Genomic DNA, 19628 nt, shown 5'->3' with positions numbered 1-19628 from the left:
TTTACCTTGGCTGAAAGGCTACCCCAGGAAGAAACTCTTACAAAATGTTTCAACTCCTGTAGGCTTTTCAAACTGATTCCTAGAAAACACTTGTCTACAAAGTATTTGTTTTACTTGAAAGTATAAGATAACTTTCTTGGCATTTACAACACAGCTGGTATCCGCAACAAAATCCAGACTGCTTCTGATTTGTCCTGACTCTCTAGATTCTGTGCTCAGGTTCCAGAGACACTTTCTAAACTTAGTTTCCCTTAAACTTGCATTAGATTCTTCCACCCGTCAGTGACTACATCTACATTAGCGAGCAGCGTGGCCTGCTAGGGATAGATTTATAGTGTGTCACAGTACTTTGTAGGTTTTACTCTCGTTTTAGGATTTACTTTGTTGCGTGGTCCAATGGACCAAATGCCGCTTGGTGGGGGAGAAGGCTACAGACGCATCTGGAGGAAGCTTCTTCCAAAAGGAACCTAGTTCCTGAGCTCTCTAACACTACTCTGCAGTGTCTGCTGCTCTTTATATCTGTCATCTTCATGATCATGTGGTCATATCTATTATCTCTATTTAAGACCAAACAGATGATTTAGTTTTGGATAATCTTTTATTCCTAGTTTTATTGGCAAACCCTTCTAAAACCTGTTATGTTGATCCAGTGCCCAGTGTTTTTGTGCAAGTGTTATTAGACACTTAGCAATCAAATTCCCATTTACTGTTTTCGAGTTGCCCAGATCTGAACAAAGATCATGGTTAGCTCAGTATCTTCTCTTTCCCAAATTGGGTAAAGCATTTTCATAAAGCATTTATGATGCTTTGTTCAATCTCATCTTGTTTAGCATTCTTACTACTTACTGTTGAGCAAACCCATGCCTAATACCACTATGGGACTGGAGAGGGACCAGTTTCAGTCATCTCACTAGTGACCACTTCTTGAAAGATTATGTCCTTTTTGGTAAGGTGAGGAAGAAGAGCAAATACTGCTCTTCAGTACCACCTAAATTGAGCCACTAGAGCTGGCCATTAGACTCAGCATTTTCTGTACACCTTTCTAGTCATTTGGGTTTTCATATTGACTTGAGAGAGATCAGCTTGATGGAAGTTTTTCTTTCAAAGACTTTGAGCTGGCGATAGTCCAAACTCCTATACATTGGTCATTTTCAAATTGTGTTCAAATTTGTATATGTTGTAAAAATAAGAATGATAAAAAAGGCAAGAGTCTTAACTCTGGCTTCTCTAAGGGCGTAAGACCAATTCCAGGCATCAGACTTCCACAGTTGTCTGTGTCCCTCCAGATTACTTCTCCGGCTCCTTATATTTTTGGCATAGCTCCTCTAAGTCAGCAAGTGCCAAGTTAGTTCCAACTTTCCTGGCTTACCTATTTCTTTGAAAACTTTCTAGCCTGCAGGAGTTGTGTTGTCAGTCATCTCATTGATCCGTTTTGCCACAGGGCTTCCTAATCTGCCTGGTTACTCTGTGTTTGCGGCTCAAGCAGAGATTTCATCTCTGCCTGCATGTCATCTCTTAGACCGCTCTGGAAATTCTCCAGCTACTACTTTAATTAATTTTGAAAAGCCTCCAGCTGATTTAAGTCTTCTTTTAATTTCATCTGGTCTTGTTTTCATCTCTTTTTACCAATTACTATTTCTGAGTGATACATCCTTCATTGATTCTATTTTGGTTCAGTGGGAATTCCACCTCACAATTCCCTTTCTTGAAAACTGGATGCTTCTCCTCACATGGTATTAATCCATTTTTACCTGAGTGGTTAAACAATTTGCCAGGTTGTGGGTTGTTTTCTTCTCAGCTGGAAAGAGAATTCATCCTGAGGATAGGGTTTTGCTTTGATATATTTCCATTTTATTTACAAAGAAAATAGAGAGTTTTATTTCTTTGAACAAAGACAGAATCAAATAACAGGGAATAACTTCTTTATTCCAAACCTCATTCACCCAGTGTTTTACCCCCAACCTCTCTTTCAGCTTTTCTTCTAGCAGGATCACAATGCTAGTTTGTTGAACTGTGCTGGTGGTTTCTTTATTCCTTTTACACGTTTTTGCTGCTTATCTGGATTAATCATCTTGCCTTGATTAACGCCTCTCTCTCTGCATTAAGCATATCAGTTTCTAGAGAAACTCATGGGTCCGTATGCTTCACATTTCTCTTGTTTTTGATGCTAACTTCTGTAATTTCAGTTATCAGGCTCCATAAAAGAGTTTGCTTGTTTCTTACATTTATCTTGAATGAAAGGTGATGATTTTGTCCAGCAGCTTCAGTGAGATTTCACTCAGCTCTTCCACATAACGCTATTAAAATTCAACATCTCTTTGAACATAATTCAAAAGAAAGAGGATGTAGAATATTTCTGATCTATAACAAGTTTTCGCAGCAGGAGTTCTATGTTGTGAATAATTCTGGAGGCATAAAATTTTATTATTTTCCGTATGTGCTGGGTAATAATTCTACGAAGTATTTGACATGAAGTACATGTCTTAACTTGCAGAGTATTCTAAGAAGCAAGAGATGATAATATGCAAGAAACTATTCCTTGGAGTTAGGATATTCAGAACCAACTGTCCTTGCAGTGAAAAATTGTTCTTAATTATGCCATTTTATAAATGGCGTGTCTGCTAAGCGCATTGTCTCCAATTGGAGATTTCTGTAGGAGGCCATAATTCTTCCCTCCAGAAAATACCCCAAGATATGTCTTGCTTTCATAAATCTACCGACATCTGCCCTTCTTTCCACTCCCTTTGTGGAAAGTACATTTTTATCTTTTTTTATTTTATCATATTAAGTGAAATAGAGGGAGGGATCAGGGATTTCCTGCCAAGTGACTTAAGAGGATACCCTTTAGTTGCCTTACAAAATGAAATCACATGTGACATATATATTTTTGTATTTGTTGTGTTTCTGTGATGTCCTCCCTACCAACCCATTAATTATGACAACATCATTAATAAGTATATGAGCATTATGTAACCTCTACAGAAGGAGTAGGTAAATACAATTTTCCTCATTTTGCAGATGTTCAGTAAGGTTTAAAGTACCTACAACAGTAAATCATGAGATTAAATACAGTCAACACTTGTAGTTTGGACCAGAAAATTCCCTGGCTTTTGCCTGAATGTATGTGTAGTTCAGGCTAGGTAAGTTCCCAAGTGCCTTAGTCCCTGAGAGGCTCCATTCTGGCAAGGGTGATGAAGCAGATACCAGTCATGAACAGCACTGTGTCTGACACAGGACCAGAAAGACAGACTTCAGATGCTGCCCCTTCATGTTTAGGATGCTCCTCTGGGAAGTGGGAAAGCTTCATCCTGTGTGTTCTGAATCAAACCCATGCTTTCAGTACCCCATCTTCCCTTCACTGTTCACCAATACTTGAAATAGTCTTGAAATTGGGAACACTCTTCACCCTTGTTAAAACTAGGTGTCTATTGCCCACAAACAAAAAGAATGGAGTGGAGGTTTACGCTGTTGTGATTATAGGGCGTCATGTCTGTTCCTTGGATTATTTTCTATTTTTATTGCAAGACTGTTAAATGCAAAGTGCAGAAGGATCCCAAGAGTAAAGACTCGAGCCCTAATGTGAGCCAGGGAGTTCAGTTGACTTTTGCTTTTCATTGTCCTCAGTCCTGCATTTCTTAATCTATAACTGTTTTTAGAATAATTCTTCTCTACCCATATTTAGGAGTGTATTACCAGCATCAGTTCAAAAACTGACTGTTGTTTTCCCCCCAGATCACACCAGCATGTTAAGAACCCCATTTCTGAGTTGCGGTCTTGAGGATGTGGTAAATCTTTGCACGTCTGTTTGGCAACACTTGCTTCTCTCTTGCAGTTTTGGAATTCAGCAAAAGAAATACAAAATACTGTCAGTTGATTGTTTCCTGTGTAAAAAGGGATTAGTCATCAGTGATCTCCAAGGGCAAATCCCAGTGGGCAGGAGACCACGTCCCAGTAGCTGAATTGAGTCTCCCTGCAAAATCAGTGTTCCAAGCCCATGGGCAGAGTAGGAACAACTGTACCAAACCCTCCTCTGCTCTAATTGCTGGTTTCTGTGCTCCCAGTTCAGCATGTTTTGTGAGTGCTGAAATTAATTTACAGACTAAATTATTTTCCTGCATTTTGTTCTGTGCAGAACAGAGTGCTTTCAAGCAGTCTTGATTCCCAAGTTTTATTTTCCTTGCCTGGAATGGGACTTCCTGCATGTCTAATCAGTTCTCACCTTCAGAAAGAGGAGCAGATGAAAAGCGACACAAAGCAATTCAATGTGTAAAATATGCATATTTTAATTTAATAAAAGAAAAACAGCAAGGGAGAGATAGGCACAGAACAGTAGCCCCTAGAGCTCTAGTAACTTGTCAAGCCATGTGAAATAAATATAGCATTAGGAATTCCATAGGCGTTCAGTAAAGGAGTGTGCATTTACCATGCTCACTTCTAATTATGGCTTCTGTTGAGGAAGGTACTTAGGGGTGATCCTTTTTAAATTTCTATCCCTTTATTGTTTAGGTTCCACCTTTCCAATACTAAGGTGAAAACCTAATTACTGGCAATTCTGGTGGACTTTCCCTCCTTAACGTGGTTTTGTCAGCACTGCAATACTAAATAGGGCTCATATTTAAATTATTTAATAATAAGGCTTGAGTTAGGAGTCTACTGAGAAGAATAAGAGCATTTTATATCTCTCTGAGAAAGCAGAAGTTATTGCAGCACATACAGTCATCTTGAGTTTGCCTTTCCCGTTGACTTCCAAACAAGTGTTGCTGCAGCACCAGGGACATAACACATGGAGCCAGTCTTGATGACCACGTATTTATATATGGTCCTTTCTGGAGACGTCTTTTTAAGTGCAAGAGTCAGACTATTTTTTTAATTAAATACAGATTGTTGATAGTCACTTTTTCAACCTACAGATTTGCTTAGCGATCCAGCACAGTAGTGTCTGCAAATGGCAATTCTGACTTTGCCAGATTTGACCCATTTCCTATCAAGATGATAAGTCATTTTCAACCAAAATGTTTTGCAAAAGAGCTTGCTTTTTGACTGGCATGCATAGTGAAGTTCTAGTTAACGACAAACATCTAAATGCCCCTCCAATGTTTTTTTTTGTTGTTAGTTAAAAGATTCCTCCCTCCCCTTTTTTTAACCCATTAAAACATAGGCGTTTGGTTTTAAAATATTCCAGAAAATACCGTTTGCTGACTCTCTCCATTCAGTACAGTGTTTCCTATTTCCAGTGGAGAATGAAAGAAGTCACGGTTGTGTTAATTACTTCCAAGACATGTCATGGGATGAATATTATCTGATCCAGCAAGAGTTAGTACCTTGCTTTGTTGTGGCTTTGGGTGTTGTGTTTATTCATGTTGAGGTTTTATTATCATTAGAAATTATTTGGGTTTTGTTTGCTTGTTTGTCTGCTTTTCCAAGTAGTTGCATTTACCAGTTACTTGGGAAGCCTAAAAGACTGAAAAGGTGAATTCTTTAGTTTGCTGGAGATCTCCCCCAGAAAGCAGCTGGTGTGATTAGCCTGTTATTTTTAGTGAACAGGCTGGATTTAACTGATTATCCCATCTATTTTCTACTTTGAAATCATCACATTTTAGAAACTTCTCCACCAGTCCCCATCAAAAGAAGTGTCTGGTCAGAACATGTATCTTGTCATTTCCCCATCACTAAAATAAAGAAGAAAATGACTGAAAAGAGGGTTCAGGAGAATCATTCATTATAAAAAAGAAGCTTCAAAATGATGAAATGTCTGAAAAAAAAAAAGGGATCCGTATTAACCATTTTATTTACAAGCTAGTAAAAAAGGACATCTTAAAATACAAGCTTTCAAAACCTGGTGCTTTATCAGTTTTGTGGCAGTGTTGCAACACTGTTTCTCCTATTTATGACTTTATTTTTCTCCTTACTTGAAAAACCAATTCTGTGCTCCTTTGCAAGTAATTCCTATTAAATATAATTCATCCCAATGTGGAAGTCCTTTGTATAGGACTGACATGCTGGATAACCACAGCATGAGGTCTCTACACGTGGCGGATTTCATCAACAGGGAATCCTGCAGATGTCAAACGCACTGCTCATCTTTGGGTTGCAGGATTCAGCCTTTCATTTGCAATAAATGGAATGGGATGCTGTTATTCTTGTCTAAGAAATGTTTTGAGAATGATGCATACAGCAGAACCTCATTAAAGATCATTAACATGTTACTCTCTAGGCATATAGGCTGAAGGTAGACGTGTCACACAAAATTATACGCTACCTTCCCTTTTCAGCAAAGCATGTATTGTGAGCTCTGTAGTGAGCTCCTATATGTAACTCAGACTTTATCACTTCCATTCAGGAGACTCCATTCAACATTTCTTCTTCTCCTGAAAGCATTACCATAAATTACAAACATGAAGCTGCCTGGGCTAAATGGTCTAAATAAGTTTAGTTTCATATATTAGAGAGCTATATATGTATATATTATATACTAAACATAATATGTAGAAAAATATATTTAGTTTTTATGGACACATAGAGTTTAAGGCTTAATTTTGCTAGGCTGTACCTAACAAGAAAAACCTCTGCCCTGAGGACCAGATAGTCTCTTTATTCTTATATCACATGCATTGACTCACTTTCTACTGTGCAAGCACACAAATTTCAGAATTACGTGCATTATTGTGGATTTGCAACCGAACTTCCTCCTTTGTTCTCCAAGCCCAGCTGAAACGTGTCTTAGGTTACCAGAGGTGCTTCTCCAAAGGGGTTGTGCAGGCCAGGTCTGTGCTACCTGTTCCTTCATTACAAAGACGTGCTCCTTGGGGCCACTTTCTAGCACGTGGCCATGTCTGACAGTGAGCACAGCAAAGTGTTAGGTGCTGGGAGCAGCGGCTTCTCAAAAACCCATCAGCAGGTTAAAGATGGAGTGGTGAACCGGCAGCAGTATAAAACTTTGTGAACTGCCTTTGACTCATCCCACTTCTATGTTATTTGGGAAGAAATCCAGGTAACAGCCTGATGGTCTAACATTTAAATTATCAAGGAAACAAAGAAAATGCTGTACTCCTCCGGTCACAGGCTGGGAGTTTTAGTGAAAATCGTGTCTCAATGGTAAGCACAGGAGATGCAGTGACAATTGCATGTAACAGGGATGACGGCACTAGATTGTATTGCCTTCTTGATTTAGTAGATTTGACTTCTACATTTTCACACAATGACCTAAAAGAAATATTATACCCCAGAGTAACTTTGAAATTGTTTGTTTAAATTAACTTTCATTTGGATTTATGCTTAATGAAATCTTCAGAGACGCAGACAGCCCCTCTCTAATGAAATGCTGTATCTTTGAACCAATGAACAGGGTTGCCAAACTGTAAGGATTCCTCTCTAAATGAGTGGGCTTTTATAATGTTACACTTGGGTGGCACAAGCAGAGTGCTAGATGATTAGTTTATGGTCTAGATCATTGTATTTTTATTACACTCATAAAAACTGTGTTTCTCCTCATTTTCGTAATGGCTTCAATGAGCTTCTATACCTTCTAGAGGCACATTAAATCGTTATGTGATGAAAGTACTGATTTAGTGGGGCTAGTTTTAAAGTAAGATGCATGTTTTGAATTCTTATCTTAGTCTGATTGCTGACTGAAAAAGGTGAAACTACGTTAGAATGAATGAAATCTCTTATCATCTTCCTTACATACAAAGAAGGTTCCCAGCTGTGGCCTAAAACAAATGCAGGACAAAAAAGATACAAGTGATAAATCTACGTCTGTCTGTAAAATAAGCTATCTATCAGTTTAATTTTGCTGGTTTTGTGGCATTATGAGTTTTTAACAGGAGGATGGGTGGATTATAGATATTTTTATTTTTAAAATGTTTTTAAGGGGAGAAGAGAAAGAAGATAAAGATTATTTTTATTCCATATAGGCAACTGTAATTTTTTTCCCCACTTCTGTTCAAAATTATAAATAACCCTATTCTGTGCAAACCCTAGATTAATTTCTCTAAATAATTCTAAGCTTGTTTTAAAAGTTGTTTTAATTATGTTGCAAAATGGAAAAAAAAAAGGAAGAGAAATGTTATTTGTTTCTCTATATGCAAGCTATTCTTAAAAGAGAAGACAACATCATTATCCATGAATGGGAAACCTTTTTATTTGATATGTAATTAAAAAAAAATAATCCTTGAATTGAATGTATCATCTCATCTTTGCACAGTTTAGACAAAGGCCTTTTTTGTTTACAAAATTTACATGTCAATACAGTTGCTTCTAAATATTTCTGTGAAATAAACATAACCCTTCACAAAAAGCGCAGTTTACTCTTCATTCAGTAATTTTATATGCTAGCAAAAAGACAATGAAAGTTGTATGCAAATATAACATCAATGTACAGCATAATAATAACAGTTTTTAGCGATTATGCTGCTTGGTATTAATTCATAGGAGCCTTTTTGTTCAGCCATGGGCTGTGTTTGGAACAGAGATACGCCAGACCAGAGCATCTCTGCTTGTTTGCTGTTTGTGGGAGGCATCCACAAATCCTTTAGTTGAGGATGCACTGGATTCCTGTATCCTACTTTGTGGCTGGCCTCAATTATTAAGTGATCATGCTGGTGGTGAAGATACGCTGTTTTCTTCTGCTCCTGCTGTACCTGTGCTCTGTGAGTGCACAGTCTGCAGCAGGAGTTGGACTTCTACCTCCAGAGAAAAAAAGGAAAGTAAAAGGGGAAAACAGAGCTAGACAAAGAAAAGGAAAAACAAAAAGGAAAAGAAGAAAAAAAGAAGGAAGGGAACAAAAAAGGAAGAAGGGGAGGAAGAAGAAAGAAAATAATGCACGTTTGCAACAAATCTTTTGTAAATGTGCATTTGAAGGGACGATTCCCCCATCTGAAATGTTTCTGGAAGGACAGATTTGGTTTGGGTTTTTCCTGCTTTTTCCTCATTACTGTTGTTCAGATGCAACTTCTATGATTGTTTCAGCAATGCAGCACTTTAATAGCTTTTGCTACATGGCAAGCTGTAAAAAGACACAGGGTTGAGGACACAAACAGGTTTCAATACATGTGACTTCAGTAGGTCCATGCTGCTTTAGTATTAAATATCAAATCCCAAATATCTGTATGTTCTGCAAGCATAGTTCAGTGTTCCCTTTGTGGATCTAAAAGTTTGACAGAAAAGCAGCTGAACATGGTACCGGGAACGAGGAGAGATTTTGTGGAAGACCCGAATTGAAATAGCAGGATATTCTTTAATATTTCATGGACGCCTGCAAAATACGGTGCCAGTTTATTCAGGGATTTGAAAGCAGCTGCAGAGTAAAAGTGTCTAATGAAAATGAAATAAATTTCCTGTGAATGGAATAAATTTTGATTGTGTGTCTGAGTGCAGTAATTATACATGTCACGCAGTAATTAGGCAGTCACAATGTGGCCACGGTGTCTTTCTTTGTCTGCAGATGGTCTGGGAGAACGGCTGTGTCGTTATTGTCATGCTGACACCCCTCGTGGAAAACGGAGTCAAACAGTGCTACCACTATTGGCCAGACGAAGGGTCAAACCTCTACCACATCTACGAGGTACCTAAACAAAATATCTGGTTCTAAATGTGACACTAAGTGTACGGGTTGATTTTATACAGGGCAAAATGGGGTTCAAGCTGATCTAACCTGGAGGTTGAGCTGAGGGCTCTTAAATACACTTCGTGTGCCTTCGAGTAGTTTTAGGTTTGCAGAAAATCTGAACACAGTTTTAATAGCCATGTAGTTTCTGCTGAATAAGATCTCATAAATAATGAGCCAAGTATTACAATGAAAAAAGGACAATAATTATGTTTTTCAGATGGTTTTGCAAGTGGTTGAAATATGAAAAAGTGTATCTATATTTTATAGGTAAATAGTATTTTTAGAACTAGTGAAATTTGCCTTAGGAAAGCCATATGTATCTCTTTGTAGAAAAGCCTGTATTATCTTTAGTATCTTTATATCTTTAGCAATTAATGCTATCTATTTTTACCTCTTGCCTCAGTCACAACAGCAAATACATATTTTTCTTTTCTGCTTTACATTTCTACTCCAAAATTTGACATCACCAGTTTTGTTGCTATGTAACGTTGACAATGGCTGTTAGATTTTCCCAGTTGTCCAGCTGAGTAGAGGGAGAAAATAATACCACAATACAAAGAATAGGAAAACGTGAGGAAATACTGTTATTTAAAGTAAAATGGGAACAAACTAATTTTCTGAAAAGATGAACTGTGCAAATAAGCTGCATTTTTTAATGCTTATTTTTCTACGTAGCAGAAGAAGCTGACTTTTAACTTCTCATGTGAATTCAACTCAGATTTTTAAGACCTCTGCGAGTGACCTGGGCAATGCATTCTGGGCATTTCCAAGTAGAAAGCGACTGGAAGTCTTAACATATTTTCAGGCAGTGTCTTTTGTATTCACATAATGATATGAAGTTTCAACTCAGTGATTTTTCCTTTTGCATTAAAACTGTCAAGAATTTTTCTTACATTTTCAATAGACTAGCAGGGACAGCTAACCCCTTCCTGACAACTACACTGCTTGCTAAACTAAAAAAAAAATATTTTCCCAGCACTCGCCAATTTGCTAATAAAAATAAAACTTTCATGCAATTCCTTCATCCCAGACATCTTACACTTGCAGTCCTGAAGATGTAGCTAGCAACCAAAATTGCTGATCTCCGTTTGTTTCTTCCTGTGGCGTGTAGGTAAACCTTGTCTCTGAGCATATCTGGTGCGAGGATTTCCTTGTGAGAAGCTTCTATCTGAAGAACCTGCAGACAAACGAGACCCGCACAGTGACACAGTTCCACTTCCTCAGCTGGAACGATCAGAGGGTTCCTGCTTCCACAAGATCACTTCTGGATTTCCGCAGGTAAAGCACAAAGTATGACAGTTTCTTTAAGACAATCCGGATCTGAGGAACTAAACTAGTCCTTTTACTTGTCCTTTAAATATTTCTGGTTTGAAAGGGGGTTCCTCAGCCTGTGATGCCACAATGCTAAACTAACACCAAAATCTGCAGTAGGTTGATGTTGAGTGTTGTCTCACGCGTAAATGTTGCCTGGTTTTAAGACGTATTCATTTCCCATTTAGAGATCGATACCTTTCCTCCCTCTGTACAGCCCTTTGGTGCTTCTGTATCCGTTCTGCAACTTCCAGGCTTTTTTATATGTCTCCCCTATGATCCTTATTGCAGGAATCTCACAAATAAATAGTGTAGTATGAGTACACTTAAAAAGAAAAAACCAACGTGGTGGAGTCATATGGAAGTAACAGCATTCCCATGGGAACGTTTGCTCGTAAGGATGAGACAGTGAGGTCTGTAGACCTTCTGTGGCTGCAGGAAGGTGGAAATTTGAGAAAGCAGATGAAAATGTTGACAAAGCATACCCTCTGGAATTTTAAGGGAAGTCAACGTGGCTTTAAAATACAAATATACAAAGGCAAAACCTGTGAAAGTCCTTGCCACCTTCTCTAATGTTTGCTGTGTCTATCTAAATTTTAATTTGAAAATTAAAGCCATGCATGATAAATACTGGACTGAAATAATCTTCATTTGATTGCAAACCGTGCCCAGTGCATCGTGTGTAGGTGTTAGCGTATGCCAGCTAATCCACAGTGATGTGCTTATGGCTAATGAAAAGAATCTCCAGGAGGTTTGGGGAGTTGGTTCTCAATCCGCAAGCGGCCTGTGGGATCGCGTGTTTTCCCCTCTGTACTACAATATTATATACAACCCCCCAAAGTGATTATACGGGGCTCAGTGCTCAAAGGGTCCAAACTTGTTTCTTTCAATACATGCTAGGAGCTCTGACTGATGCCAGAGTTGTGCATCTGCACCTGAGCGGAGAAGCTGGTTGCCTGTTGGCAGAGTTTTACCCTTAAAAATTTAGGACTAAATGCCACTCTTCATCCATCAGTATTCTCATACGTATTGCAAGGCTTCTCAAAGCAGAGAGTCATCTGACATGGTGCAGGTCAAGTAACGGAGTACAGCTGTGCTGAGTCACTAGGAGCTATGGCTAGGTAAGAATATAAGGATATGCTACAGATTCGCAACGCAAAAGTGATAGCAGGGGAAGGAAGCATGGCCATAGGATGGAGTTGAAATTGTAATTGAATATTCAAGGTTTTCTTCTCTGAGTTCAAACTTTAATGTGATTTTTATAGGTTGATTTCCCTTTGCTTGTGGTACCGAGGAAGTTGCCTGTAGTGAATTTCTGTAGTGAAAATTCTGAATTGGTTCTATCAAGCCATGTGAGGCTGCAGCACGGAGCCAACACAACGTCTGATTTTGCTCATTTTGAAGTTAGTGGGAAAGCTGCTAGCAGTTCTAACTAGACAATAAATGAGCCTGTACAGCCAGGACATCTGAAGTTCGGAGCACCTCAACTCCGACTTGCTACAGTAAGAACTGAGGACCCTGCATGAGCTGCAGGATTAGATCCACAGTAAGTCACAGTTCACATCACCAGGAAAGCACTTCTTAAAGTGACATTGTGTAAGGGTTAGATAGCCATGTTGAAGAACTGTTGCAGATACTTTGAAAAAGAAAATTTATAAGTAGATAGAGAAAAGTAGCGGAGCTGCCATTCTTTGTATTTAAAGCCAGTATGGGAATGAACCTGTTAAGATTTAATTGAATTCTGAGTGTTCATTTCATATGTATTCACAGTCCAGTGTAGGGTACTGTAATCATGTGCTACGTGCAGATTTTGTACAATGAACTCATAATACTGAATGCATAGTAAAATTCCGTCTGAAAAGGAATTTTGGCATGCACAATAGCTGGTCTATGAATCTCAGTTTTCTTGGTCATCTGATGTTGCTGTTTTTTTAATGACAAAAAAACCTAATGCACTATTGCTAAAATAATGTATTTGGAATTCATTTATACAATACATGTTTTGCACCTGAAGCTTTCTATTTAAAGTACAAACTCCGCTGGATTACGACAGCTGAGTCATAAAGCCCCCAGAATAAATGTCTGGCAGCGCTACCATACTCATAGAGGGTGGTGCTAGGAAGGGGCTGCTCTCATTTCTTTTAATCTTATCTATGTTTTTATGTGCATTCAGTGTGTTTGTATATATATATGGATATGTGTGTATATTTATATATTCACATACATATATGAAATTAAGCATATACATAACCAACCCTCTATTTTTTATAATTCATCACCAAGAAAAATTGGATTCCCAAAATTACCTTGCCCAGAGTCTGTGGAAATATGGACCTTAAAATTTTTATTGAAGTAAATTTTGCAAGTCTCTTTGAAAACTTGAAAGCTTACAGTTCTCTTACTATGTATCAGTGTTTTAGATGATTTTGCATCTAGCAGATACATTAAACCTTATGGAATAATCTATCGTACTTTCAGAATGTAGGTATAAATTGCCAAAAAGAGATTATTCTATATATTTTAAAAATCTGTACAAAAGACAGTCCCTGAGAGGTGAGGCTACTACAGAAACGACTGGTCAGTTTTAAATGCTTCTGGAGTCCTAATTTCATTTTGAACAATAGACCAATCATTATTGCTCTGGACTAGCTTGTTAGTCATGCACTGATATGTGTAATTAAATATTTCTTGAGCCCAGAGGGAGCACATTTACACTTTAAAGAGGGACTGCTAAGCTAAAAGATAATTAGCATCACATGTGAGGGCTTTGCTTAAAATATATATCTATTATGCTATCACTTCTCGCTGTGTGCAATGGCATTTACTAACACTGCTCACTTTAAAAATGGACAAATTCTTATTTTGCCAGCTAATTAGCGGTTGCCAGTGTCATTTTTGTGATGTTGCAGCTAGTAATATGAGCCCAGTTGCATAGTCACAAAAGTGATCATTGGAAACTGTGACTCTGCTGCAGGGACAATGTGGGAAACCCCTTTTCTGAGCCTCTAACGACCTCTGACCTTTGCTTGCTGATGGTTTGCATGATGATTTCTTTTTCACTCAATGAGCCAAGGGTTGGTTTGTATTACTAATCATTCTTTCTAAGTTAATTCTTCCTGTATATGTATATATATATATATAAAAATATATATTTTCTTCAACATTCAAGAACTTTGCTTACTGATGAATTTTCAGCTCACTCTCATTAGCCAGAACTAAGAACGAAATGAGATGTTGCTGCACTTCTAAATATTTTCATAAGCTATATATAGACAAAGCTATGAACCAGCTGGATTGAAACCCTTTGTTTTAATGTGTTTCCTGAAATGTGTGATAATGAAAATGTTTGAAACGCCTTCAATAAAACTGACAAACATAAGGTGTCTTTCCCTAACATGTGTCTCTGGCTGTCTGATTTACTGAGAGGTCTGATTTACTGAGAGGTTTAGATCGAGTTTGTCATTGAAATTATATTAGGACTTTGGTAGATGGCTAGTCACAACATGCGAATATCATATTAGTGGTGCCATACAAGGAACAAAGGAACCACACAAGCAGAAAAAGAAATGGTAAATACCCTCCATAGTTACTAGCTTTTATTTAAGATGTTAAATGCAGAAACAACTTTGCTAATGCACATGGTGGGAGGTGGGGGGAGGATGACCAGCTGCACTGCACGTAGGGGAATGCAGACTGACTGTGTCTGATGTTGTTACAGACATTTCAAATATAATTTACTGTACAATACAAAAAATAAATATCAGGGTTTATATTGTGTAGAAGGAGTTGGTCCTCAGATACGACCATCAAGAAATGAATGGTTCATTCATGTAAAAACTCTACTGCAGCTTAAGTCATTGAAATTTTGCTTGGTAGTGCCTGCGTATATATGCATTTATGGACCTACAAGTGGTCCATTTAACTTCTAAAGTCAGGTGCTTCTCGATGACTTACCACTTATTTCATAGAACATTGTTCTACTGCATTAATTACTTATATCCAAGCATTATGAATAAAGACAGAATGTCTCTGTAAGTAGGATTTACATCAGTAAGCAAAAGAGTAAGAATTGTGAAAAATTCCTGAATTCAAATGTTTAAAGAATTCATTACAAGAACTTAATATTGTTATCAAGTCCAGTTAGAATCTTAAATAATAAAAAGCAGAATGTGATAATGCAGTTTCATGGGACATCACCAACATCTCTGTAGCCTGTTTGGGTTGAGTTCCAGGTATCCTGACTCCCTGTCAGATTTAGAAGTTTAGGCATCTTCAGGCTATACTGTAAGCAATGTTTAAAGATATATGCATGTTTTCACAGCACAGATGTTAGTGAATAGATGAACAGCCAAGAACTAAATGATTCAGTAGGTTAGTTATGGTTTAAAATTCATAATAACATTGTACCGCAGTTGCCAAATTCCAGCAGCTCACTTCAGTTTAGCAGTCAGGATCCTGTGTAACACTTGTGCTGAGCTGGGGACTATTAGGGGGTCTGGGCACCCCTTGGAAGCTGCCCTGTGAAATGGTTTCACAGGAGACCTTCTAGCTCTGGTAACCTCAAACATCTTACCAAATAAATGGAATGAAAGGTTTTGATTTCTTGAAGCAATGCTTTCCCATTTTAGCCTTTATTCAGCTTGCCTTGATAACATATGTGTGCATATTTTATGGGTTTTTTTGGGCCTGTAACATACTTGACATGCAAAATATATCCTAGAGCAGAAGACAGGGTTTGGGATTTGGGTTTTTGTAAGGCAATTTAAATAGATTTAAACCAATTTTGTGGGCTCTATTCTTAGACTGAATATCTTGGGGTTTTGTCAGCACTGGTTAATTCCTTCCTTGATTTTACATATCAGCAGACCTGTTTGATAGCTGTACTTTCATTGATTGACTTCGGATATATTCTCTTGCCACTAAGAATGTTTAACCAGGAAGCTGTAGAAGAGAATAATTTGTAAATATTAAATATACAAGACTTCTACACTAGAACCAAAGCAGTAAAGCTTTCTGATGGTTTTAGTTATTTTTATCACAATAGATTACATTTTAGGATTTTGTGAGAAGCTTTTCAGGAGATTTGGTATTTGCCTTTCTGAGGAGAACTGGCTTAACAAATCAGCACACATTGCACAAAGTATAGTGACATAGCCAGTTTTGATTTTGGATTCAGTTTGGTGCCCCTCGATACTTCTTTGAGCAAGCTCATGAACTCAAAGATGGCTGTAAAATTAAAGCATCTCAAGATAATCTTAGTTTTGGAGCTAAGATGAGACATTTGAGAAAAGAGTTCGTTTATTTTGCCTAGCCAACAGTGATAACTGAAAACAGGGATGTTTTTTGGGATTTCTACAGTAGCAAAATTTCTACAGAAGCAAACTTTAAAAACGATCATGTATGTAACAACTGCTTGTTGTACTAGCAAATTATCAACCTGACTGTTTCTTTAAAGACTGTTAATATGTACTTTTTCTTACTGCGTATTTTTGACAGTTGGCTAAAGAAACAATAGTAATATGCTTAATTAATTTTTTGTGTCTGTTTTATTTCAGAAAAGTAAACAAGTGCTACAGGGGTCGCTCTTGTCCAGTAGTTGTTCATTGCAGGCAAGTACAATTTCTAAAATAGCTTTAGAGAGATTTGTATGTGTAAGAATTTAATTTTTTTTTTAATGGGCAAATTAAAGCTTTAGATGAATCACTAAACAGATAGTGAGGTAGGCTGAAGGTATTAAATATAATTCAGTTGTTTTTAATGCTAATTAATACTGAGGATCTATTTTAATAACAAAATTATCTTTTCCTGTGATTTCATAGATGTTGTGCCACAATTTAACAATGTATGGCTGTCTTTTCCAATATAAGTAGCACTTCATTTTCATAAATCTCCTTCAAAATGATAGTGATTCCTTGCATCTCCTCCCAATTCAGTTGTCTTTATTTTATTAACACTCAGTTACGTTTTATTTCTTCTTTGCTTGCTTTCAGTGACCATGGTAAGAAGAGGGCAATGTCAGGGAGTGGAAATCTACCCAGAGATCAAGTGATCCTTTAAGCGTAGATTATGTTTAGGCCTGACAGTCTGATAGATGCACACAAAAGCTATCAGGCAGGTCAATGGAAAACTTTGCCATAATGACACTAATGGTTGGTTTTCTTATTGGATGTTCTGACTTGTAAGGAGAATGTTGCACTTATTTATCAAAAATATTCTTATCGATAAGGAAGACAGAAAAACAACCTTGCTAAGAGGCAGGTTGTTTAACATGGGGTACTCCACTTTGGGTGGGAGTGAGAAGAAAGGGGACATGTTTCACATGTGGCTCAGCAGAATTACCTTCCACTGGATGCTAGGAAGCCCTCTGCAGAGGTGAATGCTCTGGAGCAGGCTTGTTTGCATTGCATTGAGGAAGCCTGGGAAAAGGAACATTTGATGCAGAATGAAGAACCTTCAAGTTTCCTGCATTTTCCTTACTGTGATGGATGGAAGTGCCTGCCATCAGCTCAGTAGTTTTTGTTTTTATTGGGCCTGATCGCTGCTTTGTCTCTTATTATTCAGTTTAACTAATAAGATTGTGTCTTTGTTCCTTTCATGGACGCAGAAAAAAAAATTATTACCATTACCTCCTTTTCTCTAAGCAGTGATCTAGTAACTGAAAGAAAAAAACCTCTGTCCACAGAGACTTAACAAAAATTAAGTTTCAAAGCCTGCCTGTAAACAGAATGTAATAACCCGCTTCACGCTGTTCTATTATTTTTCCTTTCATTAATTCTTGTACACAAATTGAGCTATCAATAAAAATAATGGCTTAATTAATAAAACTACATACCAGTCTAATTGGTCACACATGCACCTTTGTAAAAATTTTAGGGAGGGAAAGAAAAAAAGCTTTTACTTAAAGTCTTAATTATGTTTGCTAACAGCAGCTCTAAAAGAGCATCACGCTGGCAATTACACATTGCTCTCTGAAAGGGACACAAGCTGCATTCAGATTAGGGAGCTTTCCCCCTCCCCAGGCTTGGTCTCACATCTCTGAGGAAGGGCTGATGACACACAACAGTTAAAGCTGTTTCTTGGGAATTACATGATAATATTTTTTCTGGTCATTGCAACTAAGGAAGAATTCAAGGGAAAGGTAAAAAGAATAAACAAACCACTCATGATGTATAGTGAAGGAAGACTGCAGTCCCTCAGTAGTCAAATATTTTGGTTCTCAAATGCGTGTCGGTATGCATTGCCTCTGACCACTGTGTTCAAATGCAACCCATGACATTTTGAGACCATTCTGGATAATGTTCTGCTCTAGCTTATTCTGTGGTTCTTGATGTCACATACAAGTGACTCTAAGCTCATTGTATGTGCACTTCTTGAACAGAAGGGTATCCTGTTTTAGGGTTAATGGCTTTTCCACTGTTGTTTAAAATGCTTTCTTGCAGAAACACAACTTGGCTTAAAAAATCAAAACAAAGCCCTGTTATCCGTGCAGACTAATACTTAATCTTCCACAAACAGCTTGCATTAATTCAGTGCAAGCTTTCTCTCCTCTCTCAGTACCATGCTTTAGCCCCTTGTTCTGTCCTCTCCCCCCCATGTGTAAAAGTATAAACATTGAGGGCAGGTACCTGCATGTTGAGTCTAGATACACATTGATAGGCTTTATTTTTTCTTTTTCCCTTTCTGTTGGCAGCAATGGTGCGGGAAGAAGTGGAACCTACATTCTAATTGACATGGTTCTCAATAAAATGGCCAAAGGTGAGAATCGAAAGGCTTGTTACTTCCTCAGTACTGGAAGATGTGCTTGTGTTGCCATGGCAACGCGGGGAACAATATTCACAGAAAATCTGAGAATAAATTAAAGGCAAATTGTACTCCTTCCTGAATGTTCTTAAGTTTTATTTTCATAGCGATTTCAAACAACAAACCCAAGCACAAATGCTTTGTGAATGAGCAGGTGGATTTGTGCTGCTGAGGAGTATTTGAATTTTTAAATTTGTAATTTAAAATAGTTCTTAGAGTTTTTAGAAGATACCTTGGGACTGTACAATCCTTATTTGACGGTTACATGAGTTAGGTGCTGGACTGCTTCATGGCTGTTGCCTGGTTCTCTGTCACCTGGTCAAACAACCATTAACTCTTCATTTTGTGGCTGCCCATTGCCACTAAATTGCCTAGAAGACCTGGTACCAGACAGGGCCTCCTGCGCTGCACAGGTTTGTCTCTTAGGAGGAAAAAGACTGTAGTGAACAGGACAGAGGACTGAAAATAAATCAGTTAATGCTCTGTTCCCGGTTCTGCTACTGCCTGTTCAATATTGAATAATTTATTTAATTTTTCTGTTCCTTAGTTTCCTTATCTGTGAGATGTAATTTTATGAAGTGGGGAGTTATCTTTCAACATAAATCTATACTGTTGTTTGTTTAAAATGAAGTCTGTAGATTCTTTAGAGATTGGGACCATTCCCTTTGCATTTTATTTATTGTTAAATGGTTCATGGTGGGAAGTACTTGAAATACCCTGAAATAATCTTTGTATGTTAGAACTAAACCAAAATTTTTATACTGTTACTGTGTCTTCAAAAGGAAGAGGGGTAAAAGTGGGCATGTAAACCTGACCAAGGTCAAGACATCATAGTCACTTTATTTGTGGATTATTGTACCCATTCTTTGTGCCTTCGGCCATGTTTGTATCACAGTTTTGTAGAACATTT

At 37.7% G+C, this 19628-nt stretch overlaps 1 protein-coding gene across 1 annotated transcript in view; it reads left to right on the top strand.

Annotated features, from left to right (window-relative positions):
• Positions 1–19628, top strand: part of PTPRN2 (protein tyrosine phosphatase receptor type N2) — a 663576-nt gene that overhangs the window by 618556 nt on the left and 25392 nt on the right. The window contains exons 18-21 of the mRNA XM_055709440.1: positions 9443–9562; positions 10719–10885; positions 16474–16527; positions 18609–18673. Coding sequence (XP_055565415.1) covers positions 9443–9562; positions 10719–10885; positions 16474–16527; positions 18609–18673 — 406 coding nt within the window. The remainder of the gene's footprint in view (positions 1–9442; positions 9563–10718; positions 10886–16473; positions 16528–18608; positions 18674–19628) is intronic.

The sequence above is a fragment of the Falco cherrug genome, chromosome 4 (assembly GCF_023634085.1).
Source record: "Falco cherrug isolate bFalChe1 chromosome 4, bFalChe1.pri, whole genome shotgun sequence".
NCBI lineage: Eukaryota > Metazoa > Chordata > Aves > Falconiformes > Falconidae > Falco > Falco cherrug.
The sequence above is the reverse complement of the archived record's forward strand: the minus strand, read 5'-3'. Positions and strand labels throughout refer to the sequence as shown.